At 47.0% G+C, this 22745-nt stretch overlaps 1 protein-coding gene across 1 annotated transcript in view; it reads right to left on the bottom strand.

The window, feature by feature from the left end:
• Positions 1-3634: 3634 nt before the first annotated feature.
• Positions 3635-22745, bottom strand: part of LOC116365825 (voltage-dependent T-type calcium channel subunit alpha-1I-like) — a gene marked incomplete at its 5' end in the record, with an annotated part of 54946 nt that continues 35835 nt past the window's right edge. Inside the window, 7 exon segments of the mRNA XM_031818202.1 lie at positions 3635-3748; positions 4297-4446; positions 5090-5305; positions 5727-5816; positions 7834-7959; positions 12412-12538; positions 19631-19809. Coding sequence (XP_031674062.1) covers positions 3635-3748; positions 4297-4446; positions 5090-5305; positions 5727-5816; positions 7834-7959; positions 12412-12538; positions 19631-19809 — 1002 coding nt within the window.

Raw genomic sequence — 22745 nt, 5'->3', positions numbered from 1 at the left:
TATGTGGTGTGTGTGTTGTGTGTGTGTGTGTGTGTGTGTGTGTGTGTGGTGTGCCCAGTAACCCAGACTGTTTCCCACCTGCCTACATCTCCACTTTAAGACACGCTGAGAAAAACTCAGACTGAGCATGCAGCTAGACTGTCCTGCCAGATGCCACTGATGTCATAGAAAAGAGACGAGGTGCTGCCAATCACACTAACATACATCTCTCTCTCTCTCTCTCTCTCTACCCCCTGTACTCTCTCTTCCTTTTCTCTCTCTCTCTCCATCCTTTACCTCTTTCTCTTCTTTCTCATTTATTTGATCTCCTCTCTCTCTTCCAACCCCTCCTCCCCTCTTTTCTCTTCTACCCCCCTCCCCTCCCACCCCCTCTCTCTCTTTCTCTGCTTCCATCATAGAAAATGGGTCAGTACCATTAAAGCACCAGGTAAATGTTTTGTGTTTTGTTCGCATCAACATCTTCAACGTGTATGTGTTGTCAACAGCAGCAGCAGTTCAGCACAACCATTCAGTACTGAGTCAATGAAATGAATTGATATCCAACATCAGCCACAATCTATCTGCTTCATCAGTAACCCATTATGTTGAATGGGAAAACAATTAGAGAAAGAGAATGAGTAGGAATGGCTCTAGTGATGCTCCATGTATCTGTGAGTGGGTTGATCTGGGTCCTGTTAACAGTAATGTGGGTGTAATTGAATTAATAACAGTAATAACAGAATGGGAGAAATCACTGCTCCACCATATTGCTCACAGTGAGGGTGAGATATTGGACTGTATGGAGGCAGAGAGATTCTTCTGTGATTTCTGTTTCCTGATTGAGTCCATGGGTCAGGAATGGGTCAGAGATGGCCATGAATGGGTCAGGAATGGGTCAGAGATGGTCATGAATGGGTCATGAATGGGTCAGAGATGGTCATGAATGGGTCTGGAATGGGTCAGAGATGGTCATGAATGGGTCAGGAATGGGTCAGTGATGGTCATGAATGGGTCTGGAATGGGTCAGAGATGGTCATGAATGGGTCTGGAATGGGTCAGAGATGGTCATGAATGGGTCAGGAATGGGTCAGGAATGGTCATGAATGGGTCATGAATGGGTCAGAGATGGTCATGAATGGGTCTGGAGTGGGTCAGAGATGGTCATGAATGGGTCAGGAATGGGTCAGAGATGGTCATGAATGGGTCAGGAATTGGTCAGTGATGGTCATGAATGGGTCAGGAATGGGTCAGAGATGGTCATGAATGGGTCTGGAATGGGTCAGAGATGGTCATGAATGGGTCTGGAATGAGTCAGAGATGGTCATGAATGGGTCTGGAATGGGTCAAAGATGGTCATGAATGGGTCTGGAATGGGTCAGGAATGGGTCAGAGATGGTCATGAATGGGTCTGGAATGGGTCAGGAATGGGTCAGAGATGGGTCAGAGATTGGTCTGGAATGGGTCAGAGATGATTCAGAGATGGGTCAGGAGTGAGTCAGGATGGGTCAGAGATGGGTCAGAGATGGGTCAGAGATTGGTCTGGAATGGGTCAGAGATGATTCAGAGATGGGTCAGGAATGAGTCAGAGATGGGTCAGGAATGGGTCAGAGATTGGTCTGGAATGGGTCAGAGATGATTCAGAGATGGGTCAGGAATGGGTCAGAGATTGGTCTGGAATGGGTCAGAGATGATTCAGAGATGGGTCAGGAATGAGTCAGAGATGGGTCAGGAATGGGTCAGAGATGGGTCAGGAATGGGTCAGAGATTGGTCTGGAATGGGTCAGAGATGATTCAGAGATGGGTCAGGAATGGGTCAGAGATTGGTCTGGAATGGGTCAGAGATGGGTCAGGAATGAGTCAGAGATGGGTCAGAGATGGGTCAGGAATGGGTCAGAGATGATTCAGAGATTGGTCAGGAATGGGTCAGAGATGGGTCAGGAATGAGTCAGGAATGGGTCAGAGATGGGTCAGAGATGGGTCAGGAATGGGTCAGAGATGGGTCAGAGATTGGTCTGGAATGGGTCAGTGATGGTCAGGAATGTGTCAGAGATGGGTCAGAGATGGGTCAGGAATGGGTCAGAGATGGGTTAGGAATGGGTCAGAGATGATTCAGAGATGGGTCAGGAATGGGTCAGAGATGGGTCAGAGAGATGATATAGGAGTGTACTAACTATAGTTATTCTGCATCTGATGAATGGACAATGATACATCTACACACAATGCAAGTATAGCAGATTAGCATCATGAATATTGTTCTGGAGGCAGCTCTGCAGAGTGGTCACTAGCTGGCACAACCTTTAAACCCAACCTTAACCCTAACCTTTAAACTAACCTTAAACCTAACCTTAAACCTAACCTTTAACCCTAACCTAACCCTAACCTTTAAACCTTACACTAACCTTTAAACCTAACCTTAACCCTAACCTTTAAACCTACCTTAACCCTAACCTTTAAACCTAACGTTTAACTAGCATTTAAACCTAACCTTAACTATCCTTTAAACCTAACCTTAAACCTAACCTAACCCTAACCTGTCAACCTAACCTTAACCCTAACCTGTCAACCTAACCTTAACCTTAACCCTAACCTGTCAACCTAACCTTAACCTTAACCCTAACCTGTCAATCTAACTTTAACCCTAACCTGTCAACCTAACTTTAACCGTAACCCTAACCTGTCAACCTAACTTTAACCCTACCTGTCAACCTAAATGTAACCCTAACTTTAACTACCTACAGTACAGCAAACACTATGAATCATACAGTGAGATGACACACAGTGTCCCCAGTGCAGCGTATTTAATTCAGTCACCTTTACTAGTACCATTTAGTATAGAGAGAGCAATACTGGTTATATTACGGCTATGGCATTACTACTATGAATCACACAGAGTGAGAAAACACACACAGTGTCCCCAGTGTAGCAGTGTGGATAGTGTTTATTCAGTAGCTCAGCAGTATCTGTATTTGACTATACAGAGAGTTTCCCAGCTATAGTTCAGCTATAGTAAAGCTATGACAATACCAGGAAGTACAATTGAAGTATCCCAGCTATAGTTCAGCTATAGTAAAGGCTATGACACTACCAGGAAGTACCATTAATGTATCCCAGCTATAGTTCAGCTATAGTTCAGCTATGACACTACCAGGAAGTACCATTGAAGTATCCCAGCTATAGTTCAGCTATAGTAAAGCTATGACACTACCAGGAAGTACCATTGAAGTATCCCAGCTATAGTTCAGCTATAGTAAAGCTATGACACTACCAGGAAGTACAATTGAAGTATCCCAGCTATAGTAAAGCTATGACACTACCAGGAAGTACCATTGAAGTATCCCAGCTATAGTAAAGCTATGACACCACCAGGAAGTACAATTGAAGTATCCCAGCTATAGTTCAGCTATAGTTCAGCTATGACACTACCAGGAAGTACCATTGAAGTCAGAATAACTATTTTCTAATGGAGTTGTGGTTAAGAAGGGCAGCTATGAATCATACACACTGAGATGACACACACACACACACACACACACACACCACACACACACCACACACACACACACACACACACACACACACACACACACACACACAGTGTGTCCCCAGTGCAGCAGTGAATACAGTGTTTATTCAGTAAGTCAGTGTGGCCCTGTAACTACCTGTCTTTAAAGAAGCGTCGGAAGCCAAAGGCGGTGAGCTTCAGGAGGGTCTCCAGTACAAAGGTGGATGTGAAGAAATAGTTACAGTACTTCAACACTAGATCCAGAGACTGAGAGACAGAGAGAGAAGGAGGTGGGAGGGAGGGGGAGAGAGAGAGAGAGGAGGAGGGAGGGAGGGGAGAGAGAGAGAGAGAGGAGGAGGGAGGGTGGGGGAGAGAGAGAAGGAGGTGAGAGGGAGGAGGAGAGAGAGAGAGAGAGAGGAGGAGGGAGGGAGGGGGAGAGAGAGAAAGAGGTGGGGGGGAGAGAGGAGGTGGGAGGGGGGGGAGAGAGAAAGAGGTGGGGGGTAGAGAGAGGAGGTAGGAGGGGGAGAGAGAGAAAGAGGTGGGGGGGGAGAAGGAGGTAGGAGGGAGGGGGAGAGAGAGAAGGAGGTGGGAGGGAGAAGAAGAGAGAGAAGGAGATGGTGGGAGGGAGGAGAGAGAGAAGGAGGTGAGAGGGAGGAAGGGGAGAAAGAGGAGGTGGGAGAGAGGGAGGAAGGGGAGAGAGAGAGAGAGAGAAGGAGTCACATATGGTACTGTGTTACATGAAAACACACAACACTCTGTCTTTCTGTACCCCCCCACCCCCACCCACACACGTACACCGCTCCCTCCAGTCTTACTCGTGGCTGGCTGTAGTGTTCCAGTGACATGGTGATGACGTTGATACAGATGATGAAGGTGATGAAGAGGTCCAGGTAGTAGGTGGTACACAGAGTGTGGATCCACAGGCGGAGGGGGCTGTAGCTGGCATAGTAGGGGATCTTCTGGGCGTCTGGCAAGGGGAGACAAACACAGGTAATAGTGCTTTATACATAGTATACTGTACACTATTCAAAAGCATTCCTGTGATGTCCTCCTGTCAAGAGTAATACTCATAAACAATTCACACAATTATTGATGATCTATCTCTGTCTGTTCTTCTCTCCCCCATCCCTCTCGCTCTCTCTCTCTCCCCCTCTCACCCTCCCTTTCTCTCTCACACCCTTTCTCCCTCTCTCCCTTTCACCCTCCCTCCCTTTCTCCATTTCACCCTCTCTCTCTCTCTCTCTCTCTCTCTCTCTCTCTCTCTCTCTCTCTCTATCACCCTCTCTCTCTCTCTATCACCCTCTCTCTCTCCCTCTCACCCTCCCTCCCTTTCTCCCTTTCACTCTCTCTCTCCCTCTCACCCTCTCACCCTCTCTCTCCCTCTCATCCTCCCTCCCTTTCTCCCTTTCACCCTCTCTTTCTCCCTCTCATCCTCCCTTTCTCCCTCTATCCCTCTCTCCCTTTCTCCCTCTCATCCTCCCTCTATCCCTCTCTCCCTTTCTCCCTCTCATCCTCCCTCTATCCCTCTCTCCCTTTCTCTCTCTCATCCTTCCTCTATCCCTCTCTCCCTCTCACCCTCCCTCTCTCTCTCCAGGCACCTTGCACTATCTCTTCTTCCTGTCTCTCCCTTACCCCTCCTCTTCTTTCCATGCGTCTCCGTCGTTTATCCTCTCTCCTTTTAGCCTCTTCCACTTCCTGGTTCTGACGGCACTTGTGGAAGTTCTCCACTACCACGCCCACAAACATGTTCAGAACGAGAAACTGACGATGAGGGAGGAAGGAGATGAAGTAGAGGAGCATCCATGGACTGTTGTTGATCACTGGCTAAAGGGAGAGAGGGAGGGAGGGAAGGGAAGGGAGAGGGGGGATGGAGAGGGAGGGAGGCAGGGAGGGGAGAGGGGGAGGGAGAGGGGGAGGAGAGAGAGAGAGGGAGGGAGGGGAGAGGGGATGGAGAGGGAGAGGGAGGGAGGCAGGGAGGGGAGAGGGGGAGGAGAGAGGGAGGGAGGGAGGGAGGGGGGATGGAGGCAGGGAGGGGAGAGGGGGAGGAGAGAGGGAGGGAGGGAGGGAAGAGGGAGGGGGAGAACGAGGGAGAGAGAGAGGAGTGGTGCATGTGAGTGTTTAGTCGAAGGAGGAGTGGGAGAGAAGGAGTTGAGTATGCTCTGATAGATCAGTCAGCCAACACAACTGAAATAATAATACATCTATAGAAATATTATGACTTAATGACCACTATTAGACTAGTTACCTGTTGGTCCACCCCTACAGCATCCAGGCCATGGTACATGATGTTGACCCAACCGTCCTTTGAAGCCAGCACAAACAGGGACATCAGAGCCTGTGGTACAGAACGCACACACATATACACACAGAACACACACAGAACACATGCACACACACACACACACACACACACACACACACACACACACACACACACACACACACACACACACACACACACACACACACACATGCAGAAATGCAGACATACACAGACAGACAGAACACACATGAAATACATGAAATATAAACATACATACAGTGCCTTGCGAAAGTATTCGGCCCCCTTGAACTTTGCGACCTTTTGCCACATTTCAGGCTTCAAACATAAAGATATAAAACTGTATTTTGTTGTGAAGAATCAACAACAAGTGGGACACAATCATGAAGTGGAACGACATTTATTGGATATTTCAAACTTTTTTAACAAATCAAAAACTGAAAAATTGGGTGTGCAAAATTATTCAGCCCCCTTAAGTTAATACTTTGTAGCGCCACCTTTTGCTGCGATTAGAGCTGTAAGTCGCTTGGGGTATGTCTCTATCAGTTTTGCACATCGAGAGACTGACATTTTTTCCCATTCCTCCTTGCAAAACAGCTCGAGCTAATTGAGGTTGGATGGAGAGCATTTGTGAACAGCAGTTTTCAGTTCTTTCCACAGATTCTCGATTGGATTCAGGTCTGGACTTTGACTTGGCCATTCTAACACCTGGATATGTTTATTTTTGAACCATTCCATTGTAGATTTTGCTTTATGTTTTGGATCATTGTCTTGTTGGAAGACAAATCTCCGTCCCAGTCTCAGGTCTTTTGCAGACTCCATCAGGTTTTCTTCCAGAATGGTCCTGTATTTGGCTCCATCCATCTTCCCATCAATTTTAACCATCTTCCCTGTCCCTGCTGAAGAAAAGCAGGCCCAAACCATGATGCTGCCACCACCATGTTTGACAGTGGGGATGGTGTGTTCAGGGTTATGAGCTGTGTTGCTTTTACGCCAAACATAACGTTTTGCATTGTTGCCAAAAAGTTCAATTTTGGTTTCATCTGACCAGAGCACCTTCTTCCACATGTTTGGTGTGTCTCCCAGGTGGCTTGTGGCAAACTTTAAACAACACTTTTTATGGATATCTTTAAGAAATGGCTTTCTTCTTGCCACTCTTCCATAAAGGCCAGATTTGTGCAATATACGACTGATTGTTGTCCTATGGACAGAGTCTCCCACCTCAGCTGTAGATCTCTGCAGTTCATTCAGAGTGATCATGGGCCTCTTGGCTGCATCTCTGATCAGTCTTCTCCTTGTATGAGCTGAAAGTTTAGAGGGACGGCCAGGTCTTGGTAGATTTGCAGTGGTCTGATACTCCTTCCATTTCAATATTATCGCTTGCACAGTGCTCCTTGGGATGTTTAAAGCTTGGGAAATCTTTTTGTATCCAAATCCGGCTTTAAACTTCTTCACAACAGTATCTCGGACCTGCCTGGTGTGTTCCTTGTTCTTCATGATGCTCTCTGCGCTTTTAACGGACCTCTGAGACTATCACAGTGCAGGTGCATTTTATACGGAGACTTGATTACACACAGGTGGATTGTATTTATCATCATTAGTCATTTAGGTCAACATTGGATCATTCAGAGATCCCCAATGAACTTCTGGAGAGAGTTTGCTGCACTGAAAGTAAAGGGGCTGAATAATTTTGCACGCCCAATTTTTCAGTTTTTGATTTGTTAAAAAAGTTTGAAATATCCAATAAATGTCGTTCCACTTCATGATTGTGTCCCACTTGTTGTTGATTCTTCACAAAAAAATACAGTTTTATATCTTTATGTTTGAAGCCTGAAATGTGGCAAAAGGTCGCAAAGTTCAAGGGGGCCGAATACTTTCGCAAGGCACTGTATTAAGACAAAAACACACAGACAAAACATCAGTCCATCGGTCCATTCACCATGTCCATCAGTTCAGTATTTCATACTGGTCCATTCACCATGTCCATCAGTTCAGTATTTCATACTGGTCCATTCACCATGTCCATCAGTTTGACACCTCATCTGAAATTGATACTGGGAGAAATCCTTACCTGTCCCAGGTTGTCAAAGTTGTACTTGTGATGAACCCATTTGTAGTTGGCCTGCAGACAGTCAGACTTGTTGGTGATGTTCTTGACGTCGGGGCCAAAGCAGTAGAAGAACTTCCCTTTGAACAGCTGTCAGGGAACAATGGGAACAATGGACAGAGCCACTTCAGATGACTTGTTGTTACCATAGAAGTGGTTTCTTTCATATGTCATTATCAAAGGATAGACACACTTGATGGAATAATATGGAGGTCATTACATAGATGGTCAAGAATGATTTAGGGAATTGAGAGAGAGGTGGAAGACAGGTGGCAAAGACTGATAAAGACAGAGAAGGGACAGAGACTGAGGGACAGACAACTGTGGGAGGAAGGTGAGGAAACAGAGACACAGAAAGAAAGGTTATATATTGGAGAAGAAAGACAGGGTATATGTTGGAGGAGAAAGAGGGTATATGTTGGAGGAAAAAGAGGGTATATGTTGGAGGAGAAAGAGGGTATATGTTGGAGGAGAAATACAGGGTATATGTTGGAGGAGAAAGAGGGAATATGTTGGAGGAGAAAGAGGGTATATGTTGATGGAGAAAGAGGGTATATGTTGATGGAGAAAGAGGGTATATGTTGATGGAGAAAGAGGGTATATGTTGGAGGAGAAAGACAGGGTATATGTTGGAGGAGAAAGAGGGTATATGCTGGAGGAGAAAAAGGGAATATGTTGGAGGAGAAAGAGGGTATATGTTGGAGGAGAAAGACAGGGTATATGTTGGAGGAGAAAGACATGCTACATGTTGGAGGAGAAAGACATGGTATATGTTGAAGGAGAAGGACATGGTATATGTTGGAGGAGAAAGAGGGTATATGTTGATGGAGAAAGAGGGTATATGTTGGAGGAGAAAGACAGGGTATATGTTGGAGGAGAAAGACATGGTATATGTTGGATGTGAAAGACAGGGTATATGTTGAAGGAGAAAGAGGGTATATGTTGGAGGAGAAAGTCAGGGTATATGTTGAAGGAGAAAGACAGGGTATATGTTGGAGGAGAAAGAGGGTATATGCTGAAGGAGAAAGACAGGATATATGTTGGAGGAGAAAGAGGGTATATGCTGAAGGAGAAAGACAGGATATATGTTGGAGGAGAAAGAGGGTATATGTTGATGGAGAAAGAGGGTATATGTTGGAGGAGAAAGACAGGGTATATGTTGGAGGAGAAAGAGGGTATATGTTGATGGAGAAAGAGGGTATATGTTGGAGGAGAAAGACAGGGTATATGTTGGAGGAGAAAGACATGGTATATGTTGGATGTGAAAGACAGGGTATATGTTGAAGGAGAAAGAGGGTATATGTTGGAGGAGAAAGTCAGGGTATATGTTGAAGGAGAAAGACAGGGTATATGTTGGAGGAGAAAGAGGGTATATGCTGAAGGAGAAAGACAGGATATATGTTGGAGGAGAAAGAGGGTATATGCTGAAGGAGAAAGACAGGATATATGTTGGAGGAGAAAGAGGGTATATGCTGGAGGAGAAAGACAGGGTATATGTTGGAGGAGAAAGACATGGTATATGTTGGATGTGAAAGACAGGGTATATGTTGAAGGAGAAAGAGGGTATATGTTGGAGGAGAAAGTCAGGGTATATGTTGAAGGAGAAAGACAGGGTATATGTTGGAGGAGAAAGAGGGTATATGCTGAAGGAGAAAGACAGGATATATGTTGGAGGAGAAAGAGGGTATATGCTGGAGGAGAAAAAGGGAATATGTTGGAGGAGAAAGAGGGTATATGTTGGAGGAGAAAGAGGGTATATGTTGGAGGAGAAAGACAGGGTATATGTTGGAGGAGAAAGACATGCTACATGTTGGAGGAGAAAGACATGGTATATGTTGAAGGAGAAGGACATGGTATATGTTGGAGGAGAAAGAGGGTATATGTTGATAGAGAAAGAGGGTATATGTTGGAGGAGAAAGACAGGGTATATGTTGGAGGAGAAAGAGGGTATATGTTGATGGAGAAAGAGGGTATATGTTGGAGGAGAAAGACAGGGTATATGTTGGAGGAGAAAGACATGGTATATGTTGGAGGAGAAAGAGGGTATATGCTGAAGGAGAAAGACAGGATATATGTTGGAGGAGAAAGAGGGTATATGCTGGAGGAGAAAAAGGGAATATGTTGGAGGAGAAAGAGGGTATATGTTGGAGGAGAAAGACAGGGTATATGTTGGAGGAGAAAGACATGCTACATGTTGGAGGAGAAAGACAGGTTGTATGTTGGAGGAGAAAGAGGGTATATGTTGGATGAGAAAGAGGGTATATGTTGGATGAGAAAGAGGGTATATGTTGGAGGAGAAAGACATGGTATATGTTGGAGGAGAAAGACAGGGTGTATGTTGGAGGAGAAAAGGGTATATGTTGGAGGAGAAAGAGGGTATATGTTGGAGGAGAAAGACAGGGTATATGTTGGAGCAGAAAAAGGGTATATGTTGGAGGAGAAAGACAGGGTGTATGTTGGAGGAGAAAGAGGGTATATGTTGCAGGAGAAAGAGGGTATATGTTGGAGGAGAAAGACAGGGTATATGTTGGAGGAGAAAGACGGTATATGTTGGAGGAGAAAGAGGGGGTATATGTTGGAGGAGAAAGACAGGGTATATGTTGGAGGAGAAAGACATGGTATATGCTGAAGGAGAAAGACAGGATATATGTTGGAGGAGAAAGAGGGTATATGCTGGAGGAGAAAAAGGGAATATGTTGGAGGAGAAAGAGGGTATATGTTGGAGGAGAAAGAGGGTATATGTTGGAGGAGAAAGACATGCTACATGTTGGAGGAGAAAGACATGGTATATGTTGAAGGAGAAGGACATGGTATATGTTGGAGGAGAAAGAGGGTATATGTTGATGGAGAAAGAGGGTATATGTTGGAGGAGAAAGACAGGGTATATGTTGGAGGAGAAAGAGGGTATATGTTGATGGAGAAAGAGGGTATATGTTGGAGGAGAAAGACAGGGTATATGTTGGAGGAGAAAGACATGGTATATGTTGGAGGAGAAAGAGGGTATATGCTGAAGGAGAAAGACAGGATATATGTTGGAGGAGAAAGAGGGTATATGCTGGAGGAGAAAAAGGGAATATGTTGGAGGAGAAAGAGGGTATATGTTGGAGGAGAAAGACAGGGTATATGTTGGAGGAGAAAGACATGCTACATGTTGGAGGAGAAAGACAGGTTGTATGTTGGAGGAGAAAGAGGGTATATGTTGGATGAGAAAGAGGGTATATGTTGGATGAGAAAGAGGGTATATGTTGGAGGAGAAAGACATGGTATATGTTGGAGGAGAAAGACAGGGTGTATGTTGGAGGAGAAAAGGGTATATGTTGGAGGAGAAAGAGGGTATATGTTGGAGGAGAAAGACAGGGTATATGTTGGAGCAGAAAAAGGGTATATGTTGGAGGAGAAAGACAGGGTGTATGTTGGAGGAGAAAGAGGGTATATGTTGCAGGAGAAAGAGGGTATATGTTGGAGGAGAAAGACAGGGTATATGTTGGAGGAGAAAGACGGTATATGTTGGAGGAGAAAGAGGGGGTATATGTTGGAGGAGAAAAAGGTTATATGGTGAAGGAGAAAGAGGGTATATGTTCGAGGAGAAAGAGGGTATATGTTGGAGGAGAAAGACAGGGTATATGTTGGAGGAGAAAAAGGGTATATGTTGGAAGAGAAAGACAGGGTATATGTTGGAGGAGAAAGACAGGGTATATGTTGGAGGAGAAAAGGGGTATATGTTCGAGGAGAAAAAGGGTATATGTTGGAGGAGAAAAGGGTTATATGTTGAAGGAGAAAGACAGGGTATATGTTGGAGGAGAAAGACAGGGTATATGTTGGAGGAGAAAGACAGGGTATATGTTGAAGGAGAAAGACAGGGTATATGTTGAAGGAGAAAGACAGGGTATATGTTGGAGGAGAAAGACAGGGTATATGTTGGAGGAGAAAGACAGGGTATATGTTATAGGAGAAAGACAGGGTATATGTTGGAGGAGAAAGACAGGGTATATGTTATAGGAGAAAGACAGGGTATATGTTGGAGGAGAAAGACAGGGTATATGTTGAAGGAGAAAGACAGGGTGTATGTTGGAGGAGAAAGACAGGGAATGTGTTATAGGAGAAAGACAGGGTATATGTTGGAGGAGAAAGACAGGGTATATGTTATAGGAGAAAGACAGGGTATATGTTGGAGGAGAAAGACAGGGTATATGTTATAGGAGAAAGACAGGGTATATGTTGAAGGAGAAAGACAGGGTATATCTTATAGGAGAAAGACAGGGTATATGTTGAAGGAGAAAGACAGGGTATATGTTATAGGAGAAAGACAGGGTATATGTTGGAGGAGAAAGACAGGGTATATGTTATAGGAGAAAGACAGGGTATATGTTATAGAAGAAAGACAGGGTATATGTTGTTGGAGAAAGACAGGGTATATGTTGTTGGAGAAAGACAGGGAATGTGAAATATTGATAAAATGAAGGAACAAGGAAAACAGAGATAGAAAAAAAGACAGAGCAAGAAAGATGGAGAGACAAGTACTCCAAAGATAACAGCCCCTACCTGCACCCCCAGGATACCAAATATGATGAAGAAAGCACAGCAGATAAGGACAATGTTTCCTATAGGTTTCAGAGACGTTATTAGAGTCTCCACTACCAGCTTCAGACCCGGGGCTCGACTGATCACCCTGTAAAAAGACAAACAGAGAGAGAGCAGGAGAGGGATCGAGCGAGAGAGATGAAGGGAGAGAGAGAAGGAGGGATGGAGAGAGAGAGATGGAGGATTAGACAGAGGGAGAGCACGAGAGAGAGAGAAAGAGAGGTAGAAAGGGATGGAGAGTTAGTAAGAGGAGTGCTTCCCAAAATACAGTATTTGCAGCTGACTCAGAGAGGGTAAATCTAAATGTCAAACGTGACATTTTTCTGGTCATTCAGGTATAAGGGAAAGTGAACTCCAGAAAGAGTAGCTACTGCATGAGGAACAGCTAATGGGGATCCTAACAAACTAAACTGACCCCAAATCACCAAAGAAACAATACTGCACAACTAATCTGTTTTCACCACTATGGAGCAAGGACATTATGTGAACCTCCCCATAGTGTGACCTACCTACCTACCTGAGGGGGTGCAGTGTGTCTATAGTGTGTCCTCCCTACCTGAGGGGGTGCAGTGTGTCTATAGTGTGTCCTCCCTACCTGAGGGGGTGCAGTGTGTCTATAGTGTGTCCTCCCTACCTGAGGGGGTGCAGTGTGTCTATAGTGTGTCCTCCCTACCTGAGGGGGTGCAGTGTGTCTATAGTGTGTCCTCCCTACCTGAGGGGGTGCAGTGTGTCTATAGTGTGTCCTCCCTACCTGAGGGGGTGCAGTGTGTCTGTAGTGTGTCCTCCCTACCTGAGGGGGTGCAGTGTGTCTATAGTGTGGCCTCCCTACCTGAGGGGGTGCAGTGTGTCTATAGTGTGTCCTCCCTACCTGAGGGGGTGCAGTGTGTCTAGTGTGTCCTCCCTACCTGAGGGGGTGCAGTGTGTCTATAGTGTGTCCTCCCTACCTGAGGGGGTGCAGTGTGTCTGTAGTGTGTCCTCCCTATCTGAGGGGGTGCAGTGTGTCTATAGTGTGTCCTCCCTACCTGAGGGGGTGCAGTGTGTCTGTAGTGTGTCCTCCCTACCTGAGGGGGGTGCAGTGTGTCTGTAGTGTGTCCTACCTACCTGAGGGGGTGCAGTGTGTCCTCCCTACCTGAGGGGGTGCAGTGTGTCTATAGTGTGTCCTCCCTACCTGAGGGGGTGCAGTGTGTCTATAGTGTGTCCTCCCTACCTGAGGGGGTGCAGTATGTCTGTAGTATGTCCTCCCTACAAGAGGGCAGTGTATCTGTAGTATGTCCTACCTACATGAGGGGGTGCAGTGTATCTGTAGTATGTCCTCCCTACACGAGGAGGTGCAGTGTTATCTGTAGTATGTCCTCCCTACATGAGGGGGTGCAGTGTATCTGTAGTATGTCCTCCCTACACGAGGAGGTGCAGTGTGTCTGTAGTATGCCCTCCCTACATGAGGGGGTGCAGTGTATCTGTAGTATGTCCTCCCTACACGAGGAGGTGCAGTGTATCTGTAGTATGTCCTCCCTACATGAGGGGGTGCAGTGTGTCTGTAGTATGTCCTCCCGACATGAGGAGGTGCAGTGTGTCTGTAGTATGCCCTCCCTACATGAGGGGGTGCAGTGTGTCTGTAGTATGTCCTCCCTACATGAGGGGGTGCAGTGTGTCTGTAGTATGTCCTCCCTACATGAGGGGGTGCAGTGTGTCTGTAGTATGTCCTCCCTACATGAGGGGGTGCAGTGTGTCTGTAGTATGTCCTACTTACATGAGGAGATGCAGTGTGTCTGTGGTATGTCCTCCCTACAAGAGGGCAGTGTATCTGTAGTATGTCCTACCTACATGAGGGGGTGCAGTGTATCTGTAGTATGTCCTCCCTACATGAGGAGGTGCAGTGTGTCTGTAGTTTGTCCTCCCTACCTGAGGGGATGCAGTGTATCTGTAGTATGTCCTCCCTACATGAGGGGGTGCAGTGTGTCTGTAGTATGTCCTCCCTACATGAGGAGGTGCAGTGTGTCTGTAGTATGTCCTCCCTACATGAGGGGGTGCAGTGTGTCTGTAGTATGTCCTACCTACATGAGGAGGTGCAGTGTGTCGGTGGTATGTCCTCCCTACATGAGGAGGTGCAGTGTGTCTCTAGTATGTCCTCCCTACCTGAGGGGATGCAGTGTATCTGTAGTATGTCCTCCCTACATGAGGAGGTGCAGTGTATCTGTAGTATGTCCTCCCTACATGAGGAGGTGCAGTGTGTCTGTAGTATGTCCTCCCTACATGAGGGCAGTGTGTCTGTAGAATGTCCTCCCTACCTGAGGGGATGCAGTGTATCTGTAGTATGTCCTCCCTACATGAGGAGCCGCAGTGTGTCTGTAGTATGTCCTCCCTACATGAGGAGGTGCAGTGTGTCTATAGTATGTCCTCCCTACCTGAGGGGGTGCAGTATGTCTGTAGTATGTCCTCCCTACCTGAGGGGATGCAGTGTATCTGTAGTATGTCCTCCCTACATGAGGCGGTGCAGTGTGTCTGTAGTATGTCCTCCCTACATGAGGGGGTGCAGTGTGTCTGTAGTATGTCCTCCCTACATGAGGAGGTGCAGTGTGTCTGTAGTTTGTCCTCCCTACCTGAGGGGATGCAGTGTATCTGTAGTATGTCCTCCCTACATGAGGGGGTGCAGTGTGTCTGTAGTATGTCCTCCCTACATGAGGGGGTGCAGTGTGTCTGTAGTATGTCCTACTTACATGAGGAGGTGCAGTGTGTCTGTGGTATGTCCTCCCTACAAGAGGGCAGTGTATCTGTAGTATGTCCTCCCTACACGAGGAGGTGCAGTGTTATCTGTAGTATGTCCTCCCTACATGAGGGGGTGCAGTGTGTCTGTAGTATGTCCTCCCGACATGAGGAGGTGCAGTGTGTCTGTAGTATGCCCTCCCTACATGAGGGGGTGCAGTGTGTCTGTAGTATGTCCTCCCTACATGAGGGGGTGCAGTGTGTCTGTAGTATGTCCTCCCTACATGAGGAGGTGCAGTGTGTCTGTAGTATGTCCTCCCTACATGAGGGGGTGCAGTGTGTCTGTAGTATGTCCTACCTACATGAGGAGGTGCAGTGTATCTGTAGTATGTCCTCCCTACATGAGGGCAGTGTGCCTGTGGTATGTCCTCCCTACATGAGGAGGTGCAGTGTGTCTGTAGTATGTCCTCCCTACCTGAGGGGGTGCAGTGTGTCTCTAGTATGTCCTCCCTACCTGAGGGGATGCAGTGTATCTGTAGTATGTCCTCCCTACATGAGGAGGTGCAGTGTATCTGTAGTATGTCCTCCCTACATGAGGGGGTGCAGTGTATCTGTAGTATGTCCTCCCTATACGAGGAGGTGCAGTGTATCTGTAGTATGTCCTCCCTACATGAGGGGGTGCAGTGTGTCTGTAGTATGTCCTCCCGACATGAGGAGGTGCAGTGTGTCTGTAGTATGCCCTCCCTACATGAGGGGGTGCAGTGTGTCTGTAGTATGTCCTCCCTACATGAGGGGGTGCAGTGTGTCTGTAGTATGTCCTCCCTACATGAGGAGGTGCAGTGTGTCTGTAGTATGTCCTCCCTACATGAGGGGGTGCAGTGTGTCTGTAGTATGTCCTACCTACATGAGGAGGTGCAGTGTATCTGTAGTATGTCCTCCCTACATGAGGGCAGTGTGCCTGTGGTATGTCCTCCCTACATGAGGGGGTGCAGTGTGTCTGTAGTATGTCCTCCCTACATGAGGGGGTGCAGTGTGTCTGTAGTATGTCCTCCCTACATGAGGAGGTGCAGTGTGTCTGTAGTATGTCCTCCCTACCTGAGGGGGTGCAGTGTGTCTCTAGTATGTCCTCCCTACCTGAGGGGATGCAGTGTATCTGTAGTATGTCCTCCCTACATGAGGAGGTGCAGTGTATCTGTAGTATGTCCTCCCTACATGAGGAGGTGCAGTGTGTCTGTAGTATGTCCTCCCTACATGAGGGCAGTGTGTCTGTAGAATGTCCTCCCTACCTGAGGGGATGCAGTGTATCTGTAGTATGTCCTCCCTACATGAGGAGATGCAATTTATCTGTGGTATGTCCTCCCTAAATGAGGGGGTGCAGTGTGTCTGTGGTATGTCCTCCCTACATGAGGAGGTGCAGTGTGTCTGTAGTATGTCCTCCCTACATGAGGAGGTGCAGTGTGTCTGTGGTATGTCCTCCCTAAATAAGGGGGTGCAGTGTGTCTGTGGTATGTCCTCCCTACATGAGGGGGTGCAGTGTGTCTGTGGTATGTCCTCCCTATATGAGGAGGTGCAGTGTGTCTGTAGTATGTCCTCCCTACATGAGGGCGGTGTATCTGTAGTATGTCCTCCCTACATGAGGGGGTGCAGTGTGTCTGTAGTATGTCCTCCCGACATGAGGAGGTGCAGTGTGTCTGTAGTATGCCCTCCCTACATGAGGGGGTGCAGTGTGTCTGTAGTATGTCCTCCCTACATGAGGGGGTGCAGTGTGTCTGTAGTATGTCCTCCCTACATGAGGGGGTGCAGTGTGTCTGTAGTATGTCCTCCCTACATGAGGAGGTGCAGTGTGTCTGTAGTATGTCCTCCCTACATGAGGGGGTGCAGTGTGTCTGTAGTATGTCCTACCTACATGAGGAGGTGCAGTGTATCTGTAGTATGTCCTCCCTACATGAGGGCAGTGTGCCTGTGGTATGTCCTCCCTACATGAGGGGGTGCAGTGTGTCTGTAGTATGTCCTCCCTACATGAGGGGGTGCAGTGTGTCTGTAGTATGTCCTCCCTACATGAGGAGGTGCAGTGTGTCTGTAGTATGTCCTCCCTACATGAGGGGGTGTAGTGTGTCTGTAGTATGTCCTCCCTACCTGAGGGGGTGCAGTGTGTCTCTAGTATGTCCTCCCTACCTGAGGGGATGCAGTGTATCTGTAGTATGTCCTCCCTACATGAGGAGGTGCAGTGTATCTGTAGTATGTCCTCCCTACATGAGGAGGTGCAGTGTGTCTGTAGTATGTCCTCCCTACATGAGGGCAGTGTGTCTGTAGAATGTCCTCCCTACCTGAGGGGATGCAGTGTATCTGTAGTATGTCCTCCCTACATGAGGCGGTGCAGTGTGTCTGTAGTATGTCCTCCCTACATGAGGGGGTGCAGTGTGTCTGTAGTATGTCCTCCCTACATGAGGAGGTGCAGTGTGTCTGTAGTATGTCCTCCCTACCTGAGGGGATGCAGTGTATCTGTAGTATGTCCTCCCTACATGAGGAGATGCAATTTATCTGTGGTATGTCCTCCCTAAATGAGGGGGTGCAGTGTGTCTGTGGTATGTCCTCCCTACATGAGGAGGTGCAGTGTGTCTGTAGTATGTCCTCCCTACATGAGGAGGTGCAGTGTGTCTGTGGTATGTCCTCCCTAAATAAGGGGGTGCAGTGTGTCTGTGGTATGTCCTCCCTACATGAGGGGGTGCAGTGTGTCTGTGGTATGTCCTCCCTATATGAGGAGGTGCAGTGTGTCTGTAGTATGTCCTCCCTACATGAGGGCGGTGTATCTGTAGTATGTCCTCCCTACATGAGGGGATGCAGTGTGTCTGTGGTATGTCCTCCCTACATGAGGGCGGTGTATCTGTAGTATGTCCTCCCTACATGAGGAGGTGCAGTGTGTCTGTGGTATGTCCTCCCTACATGAGGGGGTGCAGCGTGTCTGTAGTATGTCCTCCCTACATGAGGGGGTGCAGTGTGTCTGTCGTATGTCCTCCCTACATGAGGAGGTGCAATGTATCTGTGGTATGTCCTCCCTACATATGGGGGTGCAGTGTGTCTGTGGTATGTCCTCCCTACATGAGGAGGTGCAGTGTGTCTGTAGTATGTCCTCCCTACATGAGGAGGTGCAGTGTGTCTGTGGTATGTCCTCCCTAAATAAGGGGGTGCAGTGTGTCTGTGGTATGTCCTCCCTACATGAGGGGGTGCAGTGTGTCTGTGGTATGTCCTCCCTACATGAGGGGGTGCAGTGTGTCTGTAGTATGTCCTCCCTACATGAGGGGGTGCAGTGTGTCTGTAGTATGTCCTCCCTACATGAGGGGGTGCAGTGTGTCTGTAGTATGTCCTCCCTACATGAGGAGGTGCAGTGTATCTGTAGTATGTCCTCCCTACATGAGGGCAGTGTGCCTGTGGTATGTCCTCCCTACATGAGGAGGTGCAGTGTATCTGTAGTATGTCCTCCCTACATGAGGAGGTGCAGTGTATCTGTAGTATGTCCTCCCTACATGAGGGCAGTGTGTCTGTAGTATGTCCTCCCCACATGAGGTGCAGTGTATCTGTAGTAAGTCCTCCCGACATGAGGAGGTGCAGTGTATCTGTAGTATGTCTTCCCTACATGAGGAGGTGCAGTGTATCTGTAGTATGTCCTCCCTACATGAGGTGCAGTGTATCTGTAGTATGTCTTCCCTACATGAGGAGGTGCAGTGTATCTGTAGTATGTCTTCCCTACATGAGGGCAGTGTGTCTGTAGTATGTCCTCCCTACATGAGGGCAGTGTGCCTGTGGTATGTCCTCCCTACATGAGGGCAGTGTGTCTGTAGTATGTCCTCCCTACATGAGGGGGTGCAGTGTGTCTGTAGTATGTCCTCCCTACATGAGGGGGTGCAGTGTGTCTGTAGTATGTCCTCCCTACATGAGGGGGTGCAGTGTGTCTGTAGTATGTCCTCCCTACATGAGGGGGTGCAGTGTGTCTGTAGTATGTCCTCCCTACATGAGGGGGTGCTGTGTGTCTGTAGTATGTTCTACCTACCTGAAGGGGTGCAGTGTGTCTGTGGTATATCCTACCTACCTGAGGGGGCGCAGTGTGTCTGTAGTATGTCCTCCCTACATGAGGGGGTGCAGTTTGTCTGTAGTATGTCCTACCTACCTGAAGGGGTGCAGTGTGTCTGTAGTATGTCCTCCCTACCTGAGGGGATGCAGTGTATCTGTAGTATGTCCTCCCTACATGAGGAGATGCAATTTATCTGTGGTATGTCCTCCCTAAATGAGGGGGTGCAGTGTGTCTGTGGTATGTCCTCCCTACATGAGGAGGTGCAGTGTGTCTGTAGTATGTCCTCCCTACATGAGGAGGTGCAGTGTGTCTGTGGTATGTCCTCCCTAAATAAGGGGGTGCAGTGTGTCTGTAGTATGTCCTACCTACCTGAAGGGGTGCAGTGTGTCTTTAGTATGTCCTACCTACCTGAGGGGGCGCAGTGTGCGTAGCAATCTGAGAACTCTCAGCACACCCAGAATCTTAGCCCCGCCCGCCATTGACACCACAATGTCAATCAACGACACAAAGACCAGGAAGCCGTCCAACACGTTCCAGCTGCTTTTCAGATATGCCTGTTCCCCTATATACAGGCCCATAGACACCACCTATTGGGAGGGGGAGGGAGATAGAGAGGGGCAGGAGGGGGAGATAGGTTGTGAGTGAGGTATGTTATCAACAGGTACACCCGGTGACCTATATACAGTCCCATAGTATAGGAAGAATTGAAAATGCCAGAATAACATTGAATAAAGTTGGTACAATTGCAGAATTATTTTTGTTGCAAAAGAGAGCAAGAGTCATGCATCATGTCAATGGGAGAGTTGTGCTAAAGTTCACGAGTTCCCCTTCACCCATATCTCAGGTTAGGAGACTAGTCCCAGATTGACTAGAGGTCTCAGACACATTACATGGTGCATGAGAAATGGAGATATTGAGAGATACAGAGAAGAGAAACAGAGGGAGGTAGAGAGGGAGAGAGACAGAGAGGGAGAGAGACAGAGAGGGAGAGACAGAGAGAGAGACAGAGAGGGAGAGTCAGAGAGTCAGAGAGAGAGAGAGACAGAGAGACGGAGAGAGAGAGAGAGAGAGAGAGAGAGAGAGAGACAGAGAGGGAGAGACAGAGAGAGAGAGAGACAGAGAGGGAGAGACAGAGAGAGAGAGAGAGAAGGAGGGAGTCGTCAGCAGCTGCAGGTCACAGGAGTCTTTGTGTTGAAATCTATAGACACTAATGAGACGTGTGACAGAAAGTGACTCACACACACTATAGAACCGCCTCGAGGATAACTACACACACACACACACACACACACACACACACACACACACACACACACACACACACACACACACACACACAAAACACACACACACAAAACACACACACACAAAACACACACTCAAAAGCACACAGACACACATTTGCTCACCTGGATCATGAAATGGGCAACATCTCTGTGACACACACATCCACACCTGCTCGTACTAGCTAGAGCCCGCTGGCAGACACTGACATTAACTGTCATACTGCCTGCTGATGGCACTGGGAGGTATTTATACACACACACGCACGCACACACACACGCACACACACACACACTCACACACACACACACACTAGCTACTAGCACAAGGAACTATCCATCACACACAAACAAACAGAGTAAACAGGGTATCTGACAGAGTTGTCCAGTTCAAACTGCAGGTAGACACAGTAGGATCTCTGACACAGAGTTGGACTAATGATGCAACACCGTGCCTTTGGGTTGTACAGAGTTGGTGGAACATCATCATCCAGGTCCCCATAACTTTCTTCTGTGATTCCTGCTACAAACCCACAACTATGTATCATGGATGCCAAGCAGTGGCATATTGGTATAGTTTGATTGAGTGGTACATGTCTGATGTGTGTGTACATTCAGGGGCAGTGGCTTCAGGAGTTTGCAAGGCAGCAATGTGAATGAGTGATTACGAGGACATCGGATAAAAAAGGCCCATGATTTGAACATTTAAATGAAGCAACAGAGCAGAAATCCAATGCATATTATTACCATGATTATTATTATTATCATTATAGGCTCTGACTGACTGGCATTGAAGCCAAATGATCACTTAGCATGAGACTGAGGAGAGTAGAAAAGACTGCTGCATATATATACGGTACTGTATGACCATAATGATCATCTAATATAATGATCCTACTGCCGAGCCCTAGACGTTAAACCTAATGACTGTACTGCCTATCCTACCGAAAACCAGCAATTCATTTTGCTCCTCTCGAATGGACATTGGTTTTTGGGCCGTATTTGGGCCATACATGCCCCTGTGTTAGGTCCTGTTGTACCTTTGAGAGGGCATTCTGGGCTTTTTAATGACATCACGTGTGGGAGTGTCACTTTGATACTGTTTTATTCCTGGTTCCTCAAAATGGCTACCATCACAATTAGCATCATTTTTGTTTGAGTTTGATATTCAAGTTGTTTCTAATAGGTAAATACCTCAGGAATAGTTTGGTGAGTTTTCCGAGCAATAAGAGGTAGTTAATACATCTGCAGTGGACATCGGGACGTGACAACTAGGTTTTTAACCTACTGTCCCCATTTACATACAATAAAATATAAATATGTGACTTGTTTCAGGAAACTAGGTGTCACTACTTCATCGGAGAGGCATGTGAATGTAAACATTTATATTTTATCAAATTGTTTTTTTGGCAGAAATACCTTCTGGAATATGTGAAATATCATGTGCCTTAATAACAAACTCGTATTCCATCCGTAAATGCAAATAAAATCATTAAATTATGAGCCTAGTTGGTTTAGCCAAGGAAAAAGCGAGCAACCTTTTCGCTAGCCATGATTGGCTGAGATAAGGGATGGGCTGGACATGCTGGGGGATGAGTTTGGATTGGTCTGCCATGTAGCATGTTTCTGTCTATAACGTGTGTTGACAGTCCTTTCTACCGCGCTGTGTTTGAAAGATATAACGTTAGCCATCGAGAACGACAAAAGTTTTGCTACTTTCTCAACAGCCTTGATCCCCTGAATTTAGCAGGCGCCACCGACAGATCAGTTGGGAAAAGTGATGGGCTACATTCTGCACACGCCACGGTCAGTGTGAACCGGAGTGACTTGACACAACTCTGGTCAAACAAGATGATGCTACAAACAAAACAGAGTTAAATGGTTGCAGTCTGCCGTGAAGCGTTCATCCATGTATACAGGTAAGAGTCTAGCTACATTTTCACATATTCTATGTTTCTAATTTAGTCAGAAAGTCCTATTCATTGCAAATGAAAGCGTATTGTTAGCTAGCAAGCGAACGTTACGTGTATGATCTGTATAGTAATATTATTCAAATCAGAAATCCATTTGCATTGCTAGTTATAGCCAGAGTGATCCCCTGATGTGTAAAAGTGACAGGCACTCAGTATGTGTATACTATATCCTACTATCTAACCCTAGGTATAAACTGAGGTCAAAATAACTCATGACAATAATGTATATACTGCCTATACTGACAAGAACCCAGAGTGTGTATACTA

This window comes from Oncorhynchus kisutch, unplaced genomic scaffold (genome assembly GCF_002021735.2).
Source record: "Oncorhynchus kisutch isolate 150728-3 unplaced genomic scaffold, Okis_V2 scaffold1289, whole genome shotgun sequence".
Taxonomy (NCBI): domain Eukaryota; kingdom Metazoa; phylum Chordata; class Actinopteri; order Salmoniformes; family Salmonidae; genus Oncorhynchus; species Oncorhynchus kisutch.
This window is presented reverse-complemented; position numbering and strand designations above follow the sequence as displayed.